Genomic DNA, 22305 nt, shown 5'->3' with positions numbered 1-22305 from the left:
CTCCACTAGTATAAGAAATGAGGAAGTGGGGCCCTACCTTTAAGCAATACAAGGATAAAAAGGGATATGCAAACAAAAAGTATAACTTGAAAAAAGCAAGATCTTGTAAACGGTGCCCAGGGGATCTATTAACTGGAGTACTAAATTGCATCTAAGTTCTTGTTCCCCTAGTGTCCGACTGTCGGGAAGGTAGTGTAAACGAGGTTAGGGAGAAAGAAAAGGCACAGGGACCACAGAGAACAAGGGACCAGGTAAGCTGGTCTAAATGCAGATTAAAAGCCTCAAAGAAAAAAAAATCTCTCAATTCACCCTAAGAGTTACCTCGACACTGTGGGGTGACCACTAGTGTCTACCTGAACCAACTCTCCCTACTAAAGTGCTACCAAGTGCAGTGATTAAAGAAAAAGAAAATGCTCAATGTGCGTTTCGACGTGTTCAAATGCCGTAGTCAGGAGCCTGTGAACATGAGCGACTTGTTGTTCCATTTAAATACCCATTGCTGATGAGACGTAGCCATCAGTTGTTCAATGTGGGAGGTCCCGAGAGGCGGGGTGTCTAGACTCTGTTCCGCAATCTACCGGTGGCGTGGCATGTCATCACATATTCTACATTTCAAAATCATAGTGAAGATGCACACAGCCGGTAAGGTAGCTCAGCTGGCAAAATCCCTGACCACACAGCCTGCTTAAAAATACAACGCCCATCCCTCCGAGGTCAGCAAAATGAGCACCAATAACATACACTACTTCAGCGGCCGACCTGGCCAGTTCCGAGAGCGCGTGCTGAAGAGCACCCAGAGTCCCACTGGGAGAAAGATGCCACACAAATACCGGTTATCATTATTATTATTATTCTTTAGACTGGGACCGCCCCCAACCTGTCTGATAGGGTGGAGACAGACTGAGTGGAACACATCATCCGGTATGAGCGTTTGTTTCATAACAGGCTGTTACGTGAGCTGTACAGCCAAGAGAGAGAGCGTCGGGGCACAACCACACCTCCCTGTATTGCTGATTGCTGTATGTCCCTGTCATAGGTGGGTGTGATGGCTGAATATGTGAGGTGGGCATACATTGAAATGGACCAGATTGCATCGATCTATCTGTGCCTGGACCTTTCTTCTATTTTGCATCGATCTATCGTGATAAAATGTATTTTTTGAAAAGGTACATTGATGATGTCTTTGCCATTTGGCTGGGATCTTCTGATGAGTTCATGACATTTGTAACTCTCTTAAACACTATTGAATTCAACTTGAAATTCACAAGTGAAGTAGGGGGCAGGAATCTTAACTTCCTAGACCTCACAGTTTCCATACAAACAAGTGGCAACATTTCAACCAACCCTGTACCAAAAACAAACAGCTTCTAATGGCCTTCTGAATTGGACCGGCCATCACTCACCAAAACTGAAGGCCGGAATCCCTGTCTGCCAATATCTGCGCTTGCATAGAAATTGTTCTTCCCAGGATGATTTTAAAATCAAGGCCTGGGACCTCCGAAAATCTTTTAGAGAAAAAGATTACCCTAATCGGGTTCTAAAAAGGGCTTATGCCAAATAAATTCCGCCATAGATACCCTATTTAGCGATCACATCTGGGACACAGGACCTTCCACGATTCGATTAGCATTGTATGATGCAGGCTGGTCCAACATGATGAATACACTTTAAAGATTTTGACCAATACCCACTTCGGATCCCCATATTAAGAAGGTTATTACACCATTCCCCTCAGTGACAGCACGCAGGGGCAGAAATTTGAAAGATATGCTAGTCCCTAGCTATTTGCCCCCCCCTAAATAAACTCCTCAAACAATATCTACCCAGAGTACATACAGGGCCGGTGCAAGGATTTCTGCTGCCCTAGGCAAAGATCCATTTTGCCGCCCCCTCATGTAACTAACTTACTGGCAGACACACACTCACTGACACACGCACACAGTCAAACACTCACTTCCCTGTGGTCCAGTGTGGGGCAGCTCCTCACTCCTCCAGCGCGCCATTTAGTATGCCGGGGCCGGAATGACGTCATATTCCGTCTCCCGGCATTAGAGGGCATGCGCGCGAGTGAGGAGTGAGAGGCTGAAAGAACTGCCTCCCTCGCCGCCTTCCTGCTCCGTCCCCCTCTCCTCCGGGCACCTTTTGGCAGAGCAGGCACCTGCCATCAAGGTAAGCAGGTGCCTGCTCTGCCTTACCTAATACAGGTTCGGGGGCGCCATGAGGTGGCCAGATGGCCAGCTCCTGGGCCCGATGTGACAGGGATCCTCTCGGCGCCCCCACCTTCGGGCGCGTTGTGGATCGGCCTGGCTCTTGGGGCGGCTCAAGAGCCGCTCTGTCGGCGTTGCGGCCCCAGACAGGGGGAGCCCACCAGGAAACATCCCGGTGGGTGCGCCTAGCAGGCCGGCCCAGCCTTGGGTACATAAAAGTGTGACCACTATATTGCTTACTAAACCAAGTCCTTTACAGGCAGCAGTGATTCTGAGGAATTCTTAACAAAATCTTTCTTTAACTACCGTATTGAAGGGCTAGTTTACCTCCTGTTATGTTCATGTGATTTGAAGTACTTAGGCAAAACGTTTTGCCCCTTCAAGCTTCTGATAAGAGAACACGTTAACTCCGTAAGGAGACTATTGGAGACACCAATTTCACGACATCTAAAAACTCACCATTCTAAATGTTATCACGATAGATCGATGCAAAATAGAAGAAAGGTCCAGGCACAGGTAGATCGATGCAGTCTGGTCCGTTTCAATGTATGCCCACCTCACATATTCAGCCATCACACCCACCTATGACAGGGACAATTCAGAGATACAGGGAGGCGTGGTTGTGTCCCGACGCTCTCTCTCTTGGCTGTACAGCTCACGTAACAGCCTGTTATGAAACAAACGCTCATATCGGATGATGTGTTCCACCCAGTTTGGCTCCACCCTATAGGGGTGGGATGGAGGCTGTCCCGGTCTAAAGAATAACAACAATGATAACAGGTATTTGTGTGGCGTCTTTCTCCTAGTGGGACTCTGGGTGCTATTCAGCACGCACTCTCGGAGCTGGCCAGGTCGGCAGCTGAATGGTAGTGTATGTTATTATTGCCCCATTGATGGTGCTCATTTTGCTGACGTCGGAGGGATGGGCGTTGTATTTTTGAGCAGGCTTTGTAGTCGGGGATTTTGCCAGCTGAGCTACCTTACCGGCTGTGTGCAGCTTCACTATGATTTTGAGATGTAGAATATGTGACGACATACCACGCCACCGGTAGACTGCGGAGGTCCCGTCTAGACACCCCGCCTCTCGGGACCTCCCACATTGAACAACTGATGGCCACGTCTCATCAGCAATAGGTATTTAAATGGAATAAGCCGCTCCTGATGACTGCGTTTTGAACACGCCAAAAAGCGCGTTGAGCATTTTCTTTTTCTTTAATCACTGCACTTGGTAGCACTTTAGTAGGGAGAGTTGGTTCAGGTAGATACTAGTGGTCACACCACAGTGTCGAGGTAACTCCTAGGGTGAATTGAGACCATTTAGACCAGATTATCTGTTCTCTGTGGTCCCTGTGCCTTTTCTCTCTCCCTAACCTCATTTACACTACCTTCCTGACAGTCGGACACTAGGGGAACTAAAACTTAGATGCAATTTAGTGCTCCAGTTAATGGATCACCTGGGCACCGTTTACATGATCTCGCTTTTTTCAAGTTATACTTTTTGTTTGCATATCCCTTTTTATCCTTGTATTGCTTAAAGGTAGGGCCCCCCCATCCTCATTTCTTATACTAGTGGAGCTCTCCCGATGTTGGTTTCCCCTTGTGGGATTCTATACATCACTTTCTCCTATTTCCTGCATATTTTGAAGGGTTACCCCCTTATTGGAGCTCCCTATTAGGTGGTTAAAGTGGTGCAGCTCAAGAGCCCTTGACTTGTATCCGGGCTCCTGACCTGCAATCTGTTTATTTCTCCATTTTGTATTAATACTCTTCTCTACTATCAATATTTAACACTTAACACTAAAGTAAGGCAGGCAACACTTCAAACAGCAAGCGTCTGTCAGGAGGGAGCTGGTGACAGCTTACTCCTGTATTTCCACTCATCTGCCATGTTGGAGTGGAGGATCTCCTCGGGTCCATGGGTCACGAATGGAATGCAACGTTGCTCGGAACTAGAAGGCATGTCGCCAGCCCAGAGTGGTGAACGAGTCCACTGTGGAGGACAGGAAGGTGTATATTTGCATGGCACCTACGTGAAGAGAGGAAATGCAACGTGGGAGCCCTAGGTAAGGAAATCTGGGAGCAGAGGCATGTCATGAGCCTAAGCAATATGGCTTGCCTCTCTAATTAGATATCAACGTTCAAACCCTGCCTCATTCCTTCTTTCCGGCTTCACTTTAGCATTCTGTACACATTTTGCCAGTGCCTTTATATTTTGTTTATCATTATGTATCCATAAATCCTGTCTGTACACATTTTGCCAGTGCTTTTATATTTTGTTTATCATGTCGTATCCATAAATCATTTTGAACTCTAGCCCTGGGAGTGCTTTTCAGATGCGTCCAATTTTGTCTTTTTCTTTTCTAGGAATTGTTTCTGGCACGACCTTGGGGAGTTCTGTCCCTGCTTGACGAGCAAAGTTCTTTTCCACAGGTTTGTATCTCTGGGGCAGCTCAGTTTGTCTGGCCATGTACAATAACAGTCTGTAAGATAAACACAGACCCACACAGCCAGTCCGAGAACTAAATAAATTTGTCCTAGTTCGTGCAACAGTAAGATGTTTACATTGTGAAAGAAGAGTCACCTGATTGCTGGTGGAAGGTTTGTTCCTAAAGCGTTCTCAAAGAACGGTTGCACTGTTAACTCATGTCATTGTGACCGGATTTTAGCACTTTACCAATGGTTACATTGCAGCTGCATCTCGCAATTCACTTAAAGTGGAGTTGTCACATGTGAGATTTTAGAACAACCGAATAATGAAACAAAAGTTGGGCATTGATTGTCCTATTTTTTTTAAATTTAATGTGTTCCAATTGTAATACTTTGCATGCCATGCTATAAACCAGTAAGGTATTTTTTTTTTTTTTTTGATTCTTTATTTATAGCGTGCAAAGAAATAACATAGTGTTCAGTAAGCCACAACAGCCTCTGCACACAGATTGATAACAAGACATATGAAACAGAGTTATGGCATTTGTATATATCGCACATTTTTAAAGGTTTTATGGTATGCTTAGATTGCAGGCTGACTAGTAGATGGAGCTATTGTTACAGGAGAGTGGCAGACCTTTGCATAAACATGGGCATGTAACTAAACATTGTATAGTAGTACGGTAAGTATAGTTGAGGAGATGCGTAGATCTGTTAGCTAATATAGACATGCTGAGTTGTTATGCTGAACAATACTGTAATGGTGCCACTGGGTACCGGTAGTAATTTTCTTAGGTGGAGGTAGCTCCGTTTTGCCCAAAGGGCATAATAAACAAAACAAAAAGAAAAGAAAAAAAAAAAACAAAGCAAAGCAAAAACAGATGAAAAAAGACACAGGTACTGCGTCACGACAGCCCTCGTCTGCCACATTTCAGTAGCCTTAGCACAGTAGAGAGCAGTAATGTAATTTTGAATTAAGGTAGTAAACACTTTGCTAGTTGGTATAATACTACACTTAGCGTCTGTGTCAGGTAGGAGTGTACTGATAGAGTGGTACAGTGCTCTAGCAGTATATAAATGATGTATGTCTCATATTTACACGTTGTGTTACGTAATGTAGGGCGTGATAATGGTGCTGAGACCGTGGGCCTCGGAGTGTGACCCAGCCTTTTGGGTCTTATGTATGGAAGCAGTGGTCCTGTCTTATACTTAGGCGATGTTGGGTCTATCGGGTGTGTTGAGTAGCTATTTACACTCAGTTACCCCAGAGTGTTGGGGGGGGGGGGGGATGAGCGGAGGGGAATCTCCGGTGTCTGTGTCCTCTTAGCGGGACATGTCGTAAGGAGTGTGCGGTCGCTGAGGGTCACCTGCGTTAACTATGACCCGGTAACTCTAACAGTGCTGCATACTAATGAAACATTAAAACTATAACATATAAACATCAGAGGTTGACCGGTATCTGGAACTGGTGTGGGGATCAGTCCAGTTCCTTGTGACTGCTGGTGCTTTATCAGTCAGCCTGTGTCCTCTGCAGCGCGTGGGGTAAAAGGGACAATCCTGCGTATGTCCCATCTGTGACTTGGACGTGCCGTATTCTCAGAAGACATGGTAAGGCCCAGTCCTTGAAGGAATGTCGCTGAGTCCTCTGCGGAGGAAAGCAGATGCATGCTCCCATCTTTATGGACTATTAATGCTCGAGAAGGTCCCCATTTGTAGCCGATGTCTGCAGAGCGTAGGATCTTTGTCACTTGTTGGAAAGACCGTCTCCATTCCAGAGTGGAGTGGCATAAGTCCTGTAAGAACTGGAGTTGCATTTCCTCGAACTTAAGAGGAGTTCTGGATTTGGCAGCGTCCTGCAGGGCCAGCTTGTCACGGAGTAGCGGGAAACGTATCAGGACGTCTCGGGGAACCCCATCCGGGGCCCTATTTGACTTGGCTAGTCTGTAGCAGCCGTCTACCTGAATGCCCTTCGTAGAGCGCTGTGGCAGTAGGATAGCCCATAGCCGGCGTAAGAAATGGGGCAGTTCCTGTTCGGTAACTGATTCGGCTATGCCCCTGATTTTAAGATTATTACGCCTCCTTGCGTCGTCCTGGGTGTCCAGTCTGACCTGCATACTTTTGTGTGATGCTTGGAGCTGTAGCAAGTGCTCGGTGGTGCTTACTTGCTTTTGGGCTAGGGAGGTGATGGCATCCTCATTAGCCTGCAGTCTTGCTGTCACTACTGTGATGTCCTCACGTATAATATTCAAGTCTGCATTGAAGAAGGCTCTTATGTTTGTTAATAGGGCTTTGATATCCCCTTTTGTGGCTGGCGCTGTCAGGTCTTCCTCTCTTTGAGGGCTGTTCACGCTCCCTGAACAAGGTATTTCGTCAGGTGCGTCTAGGAGTTCTTCCTCAGAGGATGAATAGAATGCGTCTAGTTGCGGCGCCATTTTGGGCCTAGGCCGCGGCTGTAGGAGGTCGGCGATATCGCGGGAGCCGTTCCCGGTAAGGGTTTTTATCTTTTTCGCCTTCTTCCCCATTGTGACCTGTATCGTTGGACCCGGTCCCGGGCTGGTTTAGGGTAGGTAGGTGCCCCAGTACTTGCCGTTAGTTATGTGCGCCGCGGGAGCTTAGCCGACATGCCACCAGTAAGGTATTTTAACCTCTGTAGTGCCATATGAACACAGAGCACTACCGAAAGAAAGCCTGGGTCCACCATGGGGTAATACTACGAAACTACGAAAACATGCTTTTTTTTGTTTTGTTTTTTTATTGGGAATTTGAGATGTTTGCAAAGGCACTGATGACAAACCGTGAATAATAAAGTTACGTAAGGTATACATGGTTATACAATATTCCAAACATTTTGGGTGTAAATTCTCAATTATAGAGGGCATGGAACAGCGCTATACAACTGATCAAGGTATTGGAGGCGGCACTCCTGAAAAATAAGGGTATCCCTCTAACCCTTCAAGAAACTGGGTAAACAGAACAAAAAGTTACAGGCTGTGCCAGGAAGTGTGTGTGTGTGTGTGTCTAATATGTAAATGGAATGTAGAGGAGAAGCAAAGTTGGTTGAGGTGTGCCGAAACCAACGTACGAGTAGGCCTGTAAAAAGAGGGCAAAAGGGAATTCGAAGTAGACACACTTTATTGCACACTAAACAGCTAGATTTCTGAAAGCTTGCCTAAGCTCCCTTTCTGGTTGAGGGATGTAGAAGTTGTTGTGGTGACATTCTGTCATCAAACTAATATGGTGACCAGGGGTCATGTGACCAAGCTCATGTATGCCTTTCTCACAGTGGGATAAGCTTTACCTTTGATATGGTAATTCAAAACCTTTACAGGTCAGGAAAGAGATAACCACTCCCCCCTATCCCCATTCCTTCCTGTTCCTTCTTGGCTGTGCTACTAAGCAGACCCTTAAGCAGACATGGGCTAATTTTTATCATGGTGAACTGTGAGTGGGATCTGGTGATTTTATAAGATTTAGTTGTTATTGTTAGTTAGGTTGTTGTTGCTGTTGTTGCTGTTGTTGTTGTTGTTGGTATAGTTAGTTAGATTGTGTGTCATTATTTGTATGTTGTTGTTGTTTTGTCTCTGAATAAATATTTGTTAAAGTAGACGGACCAGAGTTTATATGTGTATGCATACATAATAATTTATAGAGTTTGGTAATATACCACAGTTGTATACTGAGGATTTCCATCGTCCCAGTCTCTTAATGATGTGTACCGGAGTGTTAGTGCTTGAAGCCGATGAAGGAAGCTGGGTTGTAGCCCAATCTTGACAGTAGAGTTCTCATGTGTGAAATAAATTTAGCTGTGATGAGTGGGTGTCCTTGGAATAGAAGTAGTGGAGTGTCTGGTGAGTGTGTGTGGTGAGATAACAGAGCAAATCCAGAATATGTACTGGGCACCACAGATTCTCGGTAGGGAAGAGGGGAATGATAGTGGGATAGGCAGAGTGATTGGTTTTAGTTGAAGGTAAGGAGAGTATGTAATGGTAGTCTACTTTCTTTAAGTGGGAAAGTTTAAGACCATGGACTGTGTCTCCTTGACATATTACGGTGAACTCTCTAGGTCTGAGGAAAGCGTAAAAAGCCAAAAAGATGGCGGATTTAATGACCAAATTAGTACTATGGTCAAATGGGGATTTGTCCAATAGATCGCTAAGTAGCCTTAATATTGGCTAATAATATTACCTAGTAGTGCTTGGAGGAACTGTGACCGTAAAAATACCTTTAAGGATTTTCTTGATGGGGTAGGAAGATAGAAAATGAATGTGGTTAGGGAAGGTAGTGAGGATGTGGTGTTGTACTCCAGTAAGGTAGAGTTTGATAGTGTTGTGTGAAAGTTTTAGGTGAAGATGGCAAAAGGAGGCAAAAGCCACCACGGTTTTGATGGAAAGGTCACCTTGTAAGCAAAACCCAGCGGTAAATTTGTTAAAAATAGTCAGTGCCCTAGCGTAAGAGATAGTGGTATTGGGAGACAGCGCGTGAGTGCTTGTGCGTGGAGTAATAGTTCGTTTAAACCAGGATTAGCCGGTGGAACAGAAGTTTCCTGGATGGTTGGAGGTAGGCTGGAGGGGGAGCCTGGCCGGAGACCTGTAATTAAGAGCGTGAAAGAGTGTCAACAGCTGAGTTGTGGCACCGGGGGTGTGGAACGTTTTATGTTCCTTTAAAGACTGACTAAACATGCGACTGAGAGGGCCCTTGGGCCCCCCACAGGTGTCTACTAAAATGGAGGGCCGGCGTGCCCTGTTGGGGTCTACAAAATGATTTGGAAAGGGGATGGGTATACCGTGAAGTGAAATGAAATAGCCTTAGAAACCAAAGCGCACCCCCCGCAGTGAAACTCTTGGCATGACGCCAAGGGGCCCCAGTGAAGACCGGGACCCCTCTGCATCGCCCTTACCACCGGGGGGGGGACTTGTAGTAAACGTCCATGATAAGGAGTCAAAGTTACTGAGGCAACTGGCCTGCAAAGTTAATACGTAAGGCTATGGCAAGACACGAGTGTTGCTTGTTGACGGAGGGACCTAGAGAGGAGGGCTAGTATTTGAGGTGTAAGATATACTTGTCTTGTTTAACCATGTATTTCTACCAGCTGAAATAGTAGAATGTAGGCAAATTACAACAAGAACTATACATCGGGTACGAGAGAGACTAATACTGGATCTGGAAGGAAAGAAAGAGATACGAAAAAGTCAATAACAAAAAAACTTGCAGTGCAAGTACTTAGCCTACCCCTTCCCCCGCACTGATGGGGCAAGTGCGAATGGGATGAGGCATAGTTTGGACGTGGTGTCGACGTATGCTTGTGGACAAATGGTGGTCCACCGTACGTAGTGCCGTAAATGCGGGTAACACCTGGTGTAGGTTGTGTGATTGAAAAGTGAGGGGAAGGTCGTGAGTCCCATGCGAGAGCCTTTGGGAAGGACCCAACACCAGATAGCTCCCTGTCGCCCAGTAGGTGAAGAGTGCGTGTAGGACCAACTTATTTGTTAGGTGACAGATGTGTTGGGCACATGGTCTTGGCGTGGGCTGTGAAGCATATGGAGCAGATGTGCAACAACCTGCATGCGCTGTAGCTGCATGTGTTAAAGTTATTGTCTCTCTGGTCGCCTTCTTGTCTTGTGAGTGGGGTGACTGAGTGGTGGGCTGTGGAGGTGGAAGTGGAAGGGTCTGCGTCTCCAGGGCATAGGTCGGTGGAGTGTGAAGTGGAACCACATGAGGCACAAGACGGGTGCCTCAAACCAGCAAAATGATGGCAAAACAACTCGGTATCTATCTGGCACCAATCAATTCTAATATTGAACTGTGCCAGATGAGTCGCTGCCTTGGCCGACACTGATTTGTGGTAATCATAGAATGAGGACCCACCGTACTTGATGCCAAAATCCACCACCTTGTGCATATATAAATCAAGCTCCTCTCTCTATGTGGGTACACCGTGCAAATAACACCTCTATAAGTGCTAAAAGCGATAACAAACTGTGGAAGTTTTTTGTTCAAACGTGGATCTCTGGCTCTAAAGACTACTGAAATGTCCCCAAGCTCTATTCTCTAAGATGTCTTGAGAGGCTATGAGGAGGGACATTAACTTTACGTCTTTTCCATCAAGAATATCTTTCTTGATGGAAGCCGGGACAGAGTGGGCTGGTGAGGTGTGGGCGGTGGGAGTAGTGGTGGCAAGAGGGGAAGGGGAGTCAGAGCGGTCAAGGTCACCAGTGTAGGGACTGCTGGGGCTGTTAAGTCACCTGGAGTGGCTATGGCCGATTACACTTTCAGCAACCTGCTGTTAATGGATTGCAGATTGACAGCCGCCAGAGTTTCCTGGGAAGAATCAGAGTAGCCAACTGGAGGCCCTTGTGAACTCGTGCCGGGCCTTGGGTCGTTGGCCTGAGTCGTCAGAAGTTTGTGAAGTTCTGCCTTTCTAGCGGTGGCTTGAAAGGGGATCCCCCTGAGCCTGAGCTCAGCCAATATTTTTGGGAATGGTCCAATATCCTAGGGATCTGGGAGTAGGAGTGAGGGATTCCTCCGGAGACCAAGGCCTGGCTGGCGTGCTGGGTACATAGTCTGATGGGAGATCGATGATTGGTTCTTGAGACATTCTGAAAGGAATAATGATATGGATAAGTAGGGTTTAGTGGAGGTGGGATGAGACCTCCGGAGAACTGGCCTGCTAGCTAATGACGAAGCTAAGAATTATAACTAGAACCAAGTGACAGGTGAGGCCTTGCTATTGCCAAGTGGCAGTGAGAGGCTCTACCTATGATTTGGGCCGAGGTGGTTTTGTGGCCACCAGAACGAGGTGGCAGGATGTCCGCCTCTAGGTGACTGTAAGAGATTCAAAACGTGTGGCCGTGACATGGAACTGCAGCCCTAAAGAAGAGCAAGCGAGGTGGCTAGCTATGATTTGGTCGTGGGGTTGAACCTCCGAGTATGAAGTAGGGGTGTAGACCCCTTGGACCGCAGTATTATTAGGAGAAGCTAGGGCCAGCGCCTGACCCAGAAAGTCAGTTCTCTACCCTGACGGGGGCTTGTCTCTTGAAGGAAGTATATAACGTATGTAGATACTTACCTTGAGTGTCTGTCCTGTGTATTTAGACAATGCTCAGGGCGACTTCAATATATATGCCTATATATACTGTGACGAACAGATCCAGTCCAGGAACCTAGGGGTAAGAAATATGCTAGTAGGCCTGAGGCGTGCCATTCGTATGCCAAGTGTAAAAATGTAGAACGTATGGAATGGTGTGTAACAGTAAAACTGTATTATAAGCACCTGTGTAATCAGAGGAACCTGAACGTTGGTCCAAATGTTTGAGACAAGCCCCTGGGTTTCCACAAATGAGCAATATTTGTGACAGATATGAAGGCGAAGTGAGGCCTTAGAAGGACGTAATTGTAATGAGTAAGATTTAAGGATACCTGATACTGAAACGTTGGGAACCAGGTAGCCTGATGGTCGTTGAAGGCGTAGTGAATCTGCGCAATGGTGCAGGTCTAAGTAATGATATGTAAAAATTAAAAACAGAATTTACAATTAATATAATAGTAACATGGAGGGTGAGGCATCATTAAACCTGGTGTGTTTAACGTTTGAACCCACTTTAAGAGGTGGGAGGGCATTGTAAAAAAGGCCGTGGAGGCTGAAATGAGGCCTCAGGAGAAACGTAAAAAGTTAACCTTTTTCACCTGATACCGTGAAATGGGATACTGGAACCACCTCCTGGAGTCTTCTTGAAGAATAGTAGTACAACCTAAAACATGTTCATTTAGTAAGAATAAGGAACCTGAGTATAGTGTTTCAATATAAACAGAGATTTAGAAATAAATTGAGCGTGGAGCTTGATAAATTTAAGAGGTTTGATGGGGCTCAGCCCATTGAGAGAGGAGAAAACAAAACCGTTAAGGGGTAACTGTTTCTTTAAGAGAATACCCCTGGGAACATATGTATAATTAACTGTGACAATGAGTGGCGAATAGTGCCACTTAGATGTAAGGAGAACCGTGAACATATGTTAGTAAAGAATACATAGAGGAACATACTTAAATTGTAAAATTAAAATGCTTAAAACCTCATGCGTTCGGCTAACGAATGTGCAAGAGGAATATAATAGGACCGCATGTTGATAGATTTTATGAAACGAAAAGCTAGTAACAAAGCCGTTCGTACGTGTTTCGTCTAAACGAAAGTGAGAAACAGGCGAACGTAAGGTTAGTATAAGCGTTCGGTAAATTATTTTAATTGAAAGAAGAACGAAAGCGTGTGTACTCTGCGGTTGGCTAAAAAGCTGCACAAACGCAGAAGTACACGAACGGCGGAATTACACCAACGGGTGCGTTTTTAGGCCCGAACCTAAAAACGCTGGGATAGGCTCACTTTTAGGCTTACGTGCGCGTGCCGGTCTCGTGACCGGAAGCCAGATAGCCGGGTAACGAGTAGGGAATACCGCGGGGCAGCCGGTGGACGAGGTCGGTGGCAGGAGCTGCTGAAAACTGACTGACTGATCGAGGCAAGACTGTCGGGAACAACGAACTGGATGTGCGGGTAACTATGGAAACAAAACAGCTTGAACGGCAAAGGTAAGTAGGGGGGGTAGGGTTTATATAGAGTCATAACTCCTCACACAAATTCAGGCAAAATGGCCTTCCAACATATATATATTATAATATAAATAGACCACGAAAAGCTAATAGAACAATAAAATACCAAAGGTATAAAATAGTCCTAGAAAGACAATCTTGCTTCAAATGTTTGTGTGAAGTTCTTGATACAGCTCAATTCAGCAGCAGCTTATGGAATAGAGCAGACAAAGAGAACCAATAGTGCTATAGTGATAGGCTAAAGAAAACACTTGGGTATATAAAGTGCCAACTCACATATCATAGAGCTATGCCCAGCTCTAGGTAAGACAGAATGCAGTGGTATAAAATACCCACTTGCAGAATATCCCTCTTGGATTCTTTGGTGGTACTTGACTGGTGCTTCAGATGATAGAAACAGTGCCAGGTATAAGATGAATCATAAAAAGTTGTAAAAATAGATAACAAGTATATAGGCTAACCACAGTAGTATAGTTGCCAAAAATACTTTTATTAACAAAGAAATATAAAACCACAACGCTTTTTGCTTTATCAAGTGGAATAAACACATACCTGGCAGCTAGGCACTTTTATAGGCTATTACAACAGCGATCACATGACTTTATTATAAACCGTTGAAATAGATTTAAAGCTAATAGATTAGGATACTAATTACTTTATATTAAATATAAATACCTCTAAATTACGAAAAATGTAAGCTGTGATTAATAGATGCACCGTATTGTGGGAAATGTAGTTGAAAATGGCCTATCGCGAGATATTAGAGAAGAAATAAGCCTGAGGGAAAATTTATACCATGTAATAAGGTTTAATAAGCATATAACAAAACCTTCTAAATAACATGAGGAGGTATTGGTAATTACAATGGCCGTTCGAACTATCCCGATGGCCGAGAAAATGCAAGGGATCGTGGGGAATGTAGAAAAGCCATAAATAAGCAGGCACAGAGTGGAGGGTGTTACGGTTGCCTCCAGGCTGGCTGGAAGTTGGACCGTAGAAAAGGATGCTCCTAGCGCTCACCAAAGGACCATCAGCACCGTAGCCACCATAAGCACTGCGAACTCCACGAACCACCGCTGCTGGGCTGGTATCTCGCCGTCTGCTCTGCGCCCTGGACCTACGACCAGGCTCCAGGTTCCAATAGGCGAACCTCTTCCTTCTGTAGAGCGAAGCAGGATCAGGAACCAGAGCTCTTACAAGAGCTCAGTAGCTAAGGGAGTATGAAGAGCATAGCAATCCCTGTAGTGATTATAGCTGTCCCCTACAAACATGAGTCGAGGCTGCAAGTTAGAGGGTCAGAAGAGGTCTGAGGACTGGAACACCCAGCCTGCTTTTTATTAGGATAAGGTACACACAGGACACTCCCAGGGGGAGGATGAAATTAACCAATAACAGCATAGTACAGCCCACAGGTTCCCTCCCCTCAGATAAACAGTTAAACCAATTATTACATGCAATAAAAATACAGTTTTTACACACACACTGTAACTTTAAAACCATACATCCAATTTCAATAAATCTGCATATTCAGACTCAGCATACATCAAACATAAACACTTCCAAAAATCAGCCAAATCCCTCCAGTGGATCAAAAGTTAGCTGGAAGTCCTTTATGACCGACCGCAAGCACAATTTCCTGCCCAAAACAGTTCCATAGATTTGGGCTGTGCGGTCGGTCAATTTCATGCGAAAAAACGACTAAGTCCCATTTCGAACGGGACTTAGTCTCTGGAGCTGCAAGTTCCGTATGGGAGAAGGTAAGGGTCAGCGGTGTTCGGCAGAATGTGTAGCCGATTTTAGTTCCACAGAATCTTTAGCATACACCGCTGACCGCATTCGAGGAAACCAAAATGGCCGCCGCCACGTGCAATTAACCGGCAGTAACCTCACAGCCTGGGAGGTAAATTGCCTGCACACTTTAGCTTCTGGGTGGTCCGCCTGTGTGGTACTCGGTTCAGTAAGCCCTATTTACTATAGTCTTAAAGGGGCATTGTTCAGCAAAGTCACAATATGTCCCCAGACGGTTCTTAAAGGGCCATACACACCAATACAAGTTAATACATTTTCAGGGGCACAATCTTCCAGGGGCCATAGTCATGAGGCAGGAGGCTGGCAAATAGGCTTCTCCACAATCCAGGTAAGCAGGGCAGTTTTTCATTTAAAGGGCCAGTTACAAATAGCCATTTGTAACAGAGGGGAACTGGAAAATTGGTAAGTAAGATGTTAGAATAAGTGCGGCTGCCATCTGGATATGGGCAAGGGAAGAAAAATCACATAAGTCATATATTTTTAATAATATCCAAGGGAAACTAAAAAATATAAAGGGAATGTGTTACCAAAGTGCAACGGCATATAAAGATATTGCAAGGGAATTAAGGGGAGGCCAACCGAGGTGGTTAAAAAGTGCAAAGATTTATGGGAATTGTAGTAAAACCTTAAAGGTGCAGGCACAGAGAGGAGGGGAATTCAAAACTGGCAACGAAGACATCCAAAGACGTTAAAAATAAGCATGGTGGCCATCTTATGTGAGGGCTGAGGGGCTAATCGTGTAAAGATATTGAATATATTTTGTGATGGTAGTCAGTCACTGGGGATGGGAGACACACTATGTGTGGGTCCCCAGATACCTTTTGTGTTTTGGTCAATGTGACAGACCTCTCTGCCCCTGGATTGTTATTTTATACTATTTCGTCTGTTAGTTCGCCCATCCCCGGTTGTTTGTGTGTTCCCTGATTACATTCCCTAAAAGACATTGGCGCGCCACTCAGCAGGGAAGTGTGCTGCTCGTTAACCTTTTTGACCTTATTTACATTGTGGTTATCCGCAGCCATTTCCAACTCCCGAACGGTCGGCAGGGTGGTAGTCGTTTGTATGAACGGACACGTGGTGGCAGCCATCTTGGACAGTCGAACACCCAGCGACATGTATTTTTATGTGTTTTTTCTGTTACTGTAAAATGGAGAATATTCTCTATACCTGGAGATAATTGAGTTACTTCATGGCTCTTAACCCAATTATCTCCAGTATATAGAGGAGGAGTTGTACTGTTTGTGTGGGAGTGGTTGTATACTGTAAATGCACATGATTGGTTACTGTAAAAAGTCTGTCTTCCACAAGGTCCCTATGGGAGTGTCCCTTGCTGGAAGACCTGCATAAAACGCTGACATGTGGCCACCATTAAACAGATCCTTCTTGACCCTCAACACAGAGCCTCGTCTCGTGCTTGGGGGGATAATTCGGATGATTCCTGTTCGGCGCTTAGGAGTGTTCGGTAGCTGACTTTGTGTTCGGGGAAAAGAACAACCTTGGCGGCGTTAACCCCTTCTTATACTCGGGGTGCCATTACAGTCACTCTGTGCCCAGTATTAGTGCCGGGTATGTTTAATGTATTGCTTGTCTGTGCCTCTACCCTTCCCTCTTTTTCCTGTCCGATTATTTCCCCAGCAGGGTGTTGTCCCTGGGACACTGCCAGACAAGTTTAAACTAGCTGCTCTTTCCCTCCTCAATCTCCCATCAGCCCTTGCTATTGTCTAATTCCACCCTTCCTTGTACTATAGTGCTCTATGTACCCTATTTTATGTAAATGAGGCTGTTGGGGGCTTAAAATATGTGTGCTATGTCTATTAAAGTTGGTTGCTGTTTTAACCTTCACCAAGTGTCGTCTGGTGTTTGGGGAAATCTGCTGATGGAAAGTGAGTCCAGGGCTATAATCACAGTAGCCTGGTCCAGGGTGGAAAAGACCCTCAGTGATCCCAGTCAAGCCTCGGCGACTGGGTCTGAAGTGCTCCAGGGTCCCTGATAGCTACAAGGAAGCAGACTTGGCGGAGGTACTCGGTTGGAGTACTGAGCTCCATCACATTTAGTGGCAGTTGCTGGATCGACTACCTCCTTGCAGGTTATCTCTGGAACCTTGGGAGACCTGATGGAGAACCATCAGTATGGCAGTTTCTCATCGGAAGAGGTTAAGGAATCAGATTTCCTCAAAGATGCACTATGGAAACTATCCCTGTTTGGGCCAAACATACCAGCAAAGATAGTGCTTTAGGTTATGGCAATCATAGCAACTGAATTCTGGAGTCTGCTGTGGGAGGCACTTAACCTCCCACAGCCCTGTTTCAGAGGAGGAGGACTTGGAGCTCTGTAATCAGGTACGCTTGGAGCTCTGGGAGACGGCGCTCCAATTTAAGAGGATATATTGTAACCAATATCTCCCAACTACAAGACAACAAGCAGAGGATTACTGGGAAAGCCGCCCCAGGAGGAATTGGTATCCAAATTGAAAATGCTGGTCCAGGAGGAAGTGGAGCTGGACAACTGGTACGATGCTCTGCAGTGGCAGGCAGAGCAGGAATATTTAAGGTTGGAAAATGACTGGTCCCCAGAGGGCTTCTGGTTTTGGTGGCTCGGGACTATTATGGGATAAACTCCAGGATGCTGACCTTTTAATAGAAAGTGGGTACCCTTTGTTGTGGTACACAATATGGCGCCAATGCTTGATCGTGTGCCAGCCCTGATGTTCGACCTAGATTATCTGGTCAAACAATTGTGGAGTCTGAAACAGAGTTATAGGAGGCTACTGCAGACTGTGCAGCAGTATTCCCTGTAAGCAAAAGAAAAAATGCTCATCAATTCCCCTGCTGAAGCACCAGCATCGGGACAGAGCGCTGCTGGTCTCTGCCCCCAACTTGCAGCAACACCGGAATTTGAGAATGGGGAGGACAGCCTATCTGTGATGGAACTTGAGGAGTACACCACCGCCCCAGATGAAGTGGTGGCATTGGAACAGAGCGCTGCTGGCCTCTGCCCTCAACTTTCAGCGACTTTAGAAATTGAGATCGGGGAGGACATCCTTTTGGTGATGGTGCAGCTGGCTGAGTACACCACCACCCCCCAGCGCTGGCATTTGGACAGAGGGCCGCTGGCCTCTGCCCCATGTCACATATTCATCTGTACATAAAAATGTGATTAATGGCATTTACTATTCTGACAGGAAAAGTTGGGCCGAGCAAAATTACTGTCCTGACAGGAAAAGTTGTGCCAAGCAGCAATCAATCCACAGGAGGGTTTTTGCTGAGCAGCAATCATGCAAATAGGAACCTGCTAGCTGCCTTTGGGGTCAAAGGCCGGTTCCAACCAATCAGATCCACAGGCGGGGTATTTAGGTCCAGTTCTCCTCTTGCTCTGTGCCCTGTTGTGGTTTTCCTTGTAGTTGTCCGAGAGCGCGTTATTGATTCTGGTAATTCTGGTATTTTGACTTTGATTTTGACTTCCTTGTTTTCTGGCATCCCTGATCCCTGGCTTTTCCTTATCGCTGTGTCTTTTTCTGTGTCCCTTGACCTCGGCTATTTCTGACTATTCTTTGGTATGTTAGTCCGTCCATTCTAAGGCCCGGTATACTTTACCTATCAGTCCTCTGTGTTACACAATTCTACGTGCTGGATCATACTGTAATCCTGACACCCCAACTTGCAACGACGCTGGAGATCAAGGAGATCAACCTTCTGGTGAAGGTGGAGTTCGAGGAGTGCTCAACCCCCCAGCTGAAGTGCTGGCATTGAGGCAGAGCGCCACTGGCCTCTGCCCAAACCCACTGGTAACCCATGAGCCTGAGGCATCTGTTACAAAGTACCCTCTGTCTGCCACGTTTTGCTACACTGTTTGTTTTACCCGAATAAAACGAAGTAAAAGCATTCACCAGGTCATTCGTATGAACGAAGGACCGACCACCCTGCTTATGGAGTGTGCTGCCTATTAACCACCCAGAAGTTGTGGTTTTTGCTTGTTAACTCCATTCACCTCCCAATTACCGAACAAACTGCCGACCGACCACCCTGCATGAGGAGTGTGCCCCTTATTAGCCACCCAGAACCTGCGGTTTGTGGTTAACCGCAGCTTAATTGACGAATGGCTGGGTGGTCGTCGTTCGTATGCACGAACACGTGGCAGCGGGCATCTTTAACTGCCGAACACCCTACATGACTTGGTCGTTGACCTCCTGATACTGTTCTTGAACACTATTATTCACGAATCCCGCTGGGATACTCAGACCTCCGTCCGTTTGTGTAACGGACCGTTTTGCACACAAGAGGTTAAAAACCGTTTAGGCGATATTCCCCTTTTCAGATGCACAGGCAGCTACTGCAATCACCAATCTCCCGAATTGCAAACACATGAATTCACCAATCTCCCCTTTGCAAAGTACACGAATTCACCAATCTCCCGAACTGGAACCATGGGGAATGCTCCAAACTCCCGAACAGGAAACACACGAATGCTGTAAACAGCCGAACAGGAACAACCATACGAACAGTTTACACTCCTGGCAGTCGCACTGTAACAGCATACAATCCAATTCCCCCCAAGAACGAGACAACACTTCATTTGGGTCAAGCAGAAGAGATTTACTGGGGCTACCTGCCCAGCTTTTATGCCGGTCTCCCACCTGGTGGACACTCCCCTAGGGGACCAGATGGAAGACTGGGAAACATATTGGAAATTGACCAATCACAAGCTTACAATACCACAATGCATCACAATCCCTCCTCTCTGTCCTGGAGATAATTATGAAGTAATCCAATTAACTCCAAGGACAGAGGCAAAGCTCCATTCACCACATGGCAGACAAAGGACAATAAAAGACATAAAATGACATACTGTTACATTTATCACATAAAACATATACATTCGACATATCCCCAGATAGCTTAGATCTGAGCGCACATTATTACCGGATGGCGCTCAGATCACATACATACAGTTTAATCGCCATGGAGCCAAAGTCTTTCATACAGTCTTTCAGTATACGGCTGGGCTCCATGGCATAGCTATCTGGGGTAGCATGGCTTTAACAGTCCGCAGAAAGGCACAAACCAGCCTTTCTGCAGGAAAAAACAACATGGGCCATAGTCCAGCGGCAGGAGGCTGGCGACCAGGCTCCTCCAGTGGCCAGTGGCGAGGTTGGATCCGCCACAGTTTGTGTCTAAACAAATAAAAAACGTTCGTTACTTTGAGACTCTGGAAACTAGACCGACTCTATTATTATTATTATTATTATTATTATTATTATTGTTATTTATATAGCACCATCAAATTCCGCAGTGCTTTACAATGGGTGGACGAACAGACATGTAGTTGTAACCAGACAAGTTGGACACACAGGAACAGAGGGAGTGGGGTAAAATAACACGAAAAGGTAAGGATAGTATTAGACTAGTGACAGAAGAGGAATCAGTCAGGAGCTATTAACAGTTCAATTGATACGCTTTTATGAAGAAGTGGGTTTTTAACGATTTTTTGAAGGAGTGGAGACTGGGTGAGCATCTAACGGAGGAGGGAAGCGAGTTCCACAGGAACGGTGCAGCCCTCGAAGTCTTGAAGGCGAGCATCAGAGGTGGGAGTACGGACAGAAGATAGACGTAAGTCTTCAGCAGATCGTAAGGGACATACTTGTGTATAAGGGAGGATAGATAGGTGGGAGCAGCATTATGTAGAGATTTGAAAGCAAGAACCAGAATTTTAAATAGGAAGCCAATTTAGGGACTGACAGAAGGGTGAGGCGTGGGAGGTGCTGGCGGACAGTAAGATGAGCCTCGACCCGCATTCATTATGGACTGTAACCGCGCAAGTTGGGAGCACGTAAGACCACTGAGTAGCGGATTACAGTAGTCAAGGCGAGAAAGGACAGTGGATCCCTCCAGAGGCTCACAGAAATCCAAGGAGATGGGGCAGTGGGCACGCATTGAAAGCGGCAGGTATATGCTACATGAGGCTGGGTGAGTGCTGCTCTTGCCTGGGCAATTTGTGTGGGGTACCGATTTGGTGATGAACTTGGTGGGCAGGATGTACTGACTAACTTCGGAGTCAACTCGTCTGGGGTCTCCTGTATTGGTCCCCTTTCAAAGGGGGAGAAATATGCTGGAAACTATCCTGGGCTGGAGATGCAGGGTTCCAGATTTGCTATTGGGATGTGTGGGTGTGACGATGGCCCAAATCCCCTCTTATGTCTGTTTCCCTGTACTTCTTAGGGGCACAGGGTGACCAGGAAGCCCAGTCTGGCCTACCCAAATCAGACTTCCACGGACTGATCGGTTATAAGGGCTCCATGCGCCTTACTGGGACAAACTATGTGGAACTTTGTTGAGAAGGCTGCCAGGATGGATGGACCTTTTGGGACTTGTTACCCGACTAACTCGGGCACAGACCGATTGGAGGTCTGGTACCTGGTTAGTCTACCTTTTGGGGGGGAAGATATGTAACGGTAGTCACCGTCACTGTGGGTGGAAGACACACTATATGTAGGTCCCCAGATTCCTCTTGTGTTTTGGTCACCCTGTGCCCAGTATTGGTGCAGGGTATGTTGAATGTATTGCTTGTCTGTGCCTCTACCCCTCCCCCTTTTTACTGTCGTATTGTTTACCCAGCAGGGCGTTTAAACTAGCTGCTCTATTGTTGCGCTATTGTCTGACCCCACCCTTCCTTGTACTATAGTACTCTATGTACCCTATTGTATGTAAATTAGGCTGTTGGGGGTTATATATGTGGCTATGTCTATTAAAGTTAGTTGCTGTTTTAACCTTCACCAAGTGTTGTCTGGTGTTTGGGGAAAAGGGATATAATTTGCTGATGGAAAGTGTGTCCTGGGCTATAAACACAGTAGCCTGGTCCAGGGTGGAAAAGGCCCTCGGTGATCCCAGTCAAGCCTTTGTGCTCCAGGGTCCCTGATGGCTATGAGGAAGCAGACTTGGCTCCGTTACATATTTAATATTGGAGAGCTGTAATTAAATATTAGAATGTTGGGTAAGAGGAGACTTAAAAGTAATAAAAAAGACAAAACAGGATAAGAAGTAGAAAAAAGGAAAGTAGAGCAGTAGATATTAAAACCGGGTTAAATATATAGTGACCTAGATAGGAAGGAAGAACATGAGTAAATAGATTTTCCTTTGATTCTTAGGGAACAAAGTTATATAGAAAATTATGTACATTCAAATTAAAGTAATAAAAAAAATCTTATAAAAAATTAAAAAGGTCAAACTCTGCGTTAAGACCTTCTGGTATTAAAGTTTTCAAATGAAAACCC

At 45.8% G+C, this 22305-nt stretch overlaps 1 protein-coding gene across 1 annotated transcript in view; it reads left to right on the top strand.

The window, feature by feature from the left end:
* LOC134610515 (myosin-IIIb-like) overlaps positions 1 to 22305 on the top strand; it is a 301018-nt gene that overhangs the window by 153956 nt on the left and 124757 nt on the right. Inside the window, exon 13 of the mRNA XM_063453481.1 lies at positions 4572 to 4637. Within this exon, the coding sequence (XP_063309551.1) occupies positions 4572 to 4637 (66 nt within the window). The remainder of the gene's footprint in view (positions 1 to 4571; positions 4638 to 22305) is intronic.

Source organism: Pelobates fuscus, chromosome 5 (assembly GCF_036172605.1).
Source record: "Pelobates fuscus isolate aPelFus1 chromosome 5, aPelFus1.pri, whole genome shotgun sequence".
NCBI classification, from domain to species: Eukaryota; Metazoa; Chordata; class Amphibia; order Anura; family Pelobatidae; genus Pelobates; species Pelobates fuscus.
Note: the sequence above shows the minus strand (reverse complement) of the source record. Positions and strands in the feature narration are given on the sequence as shown.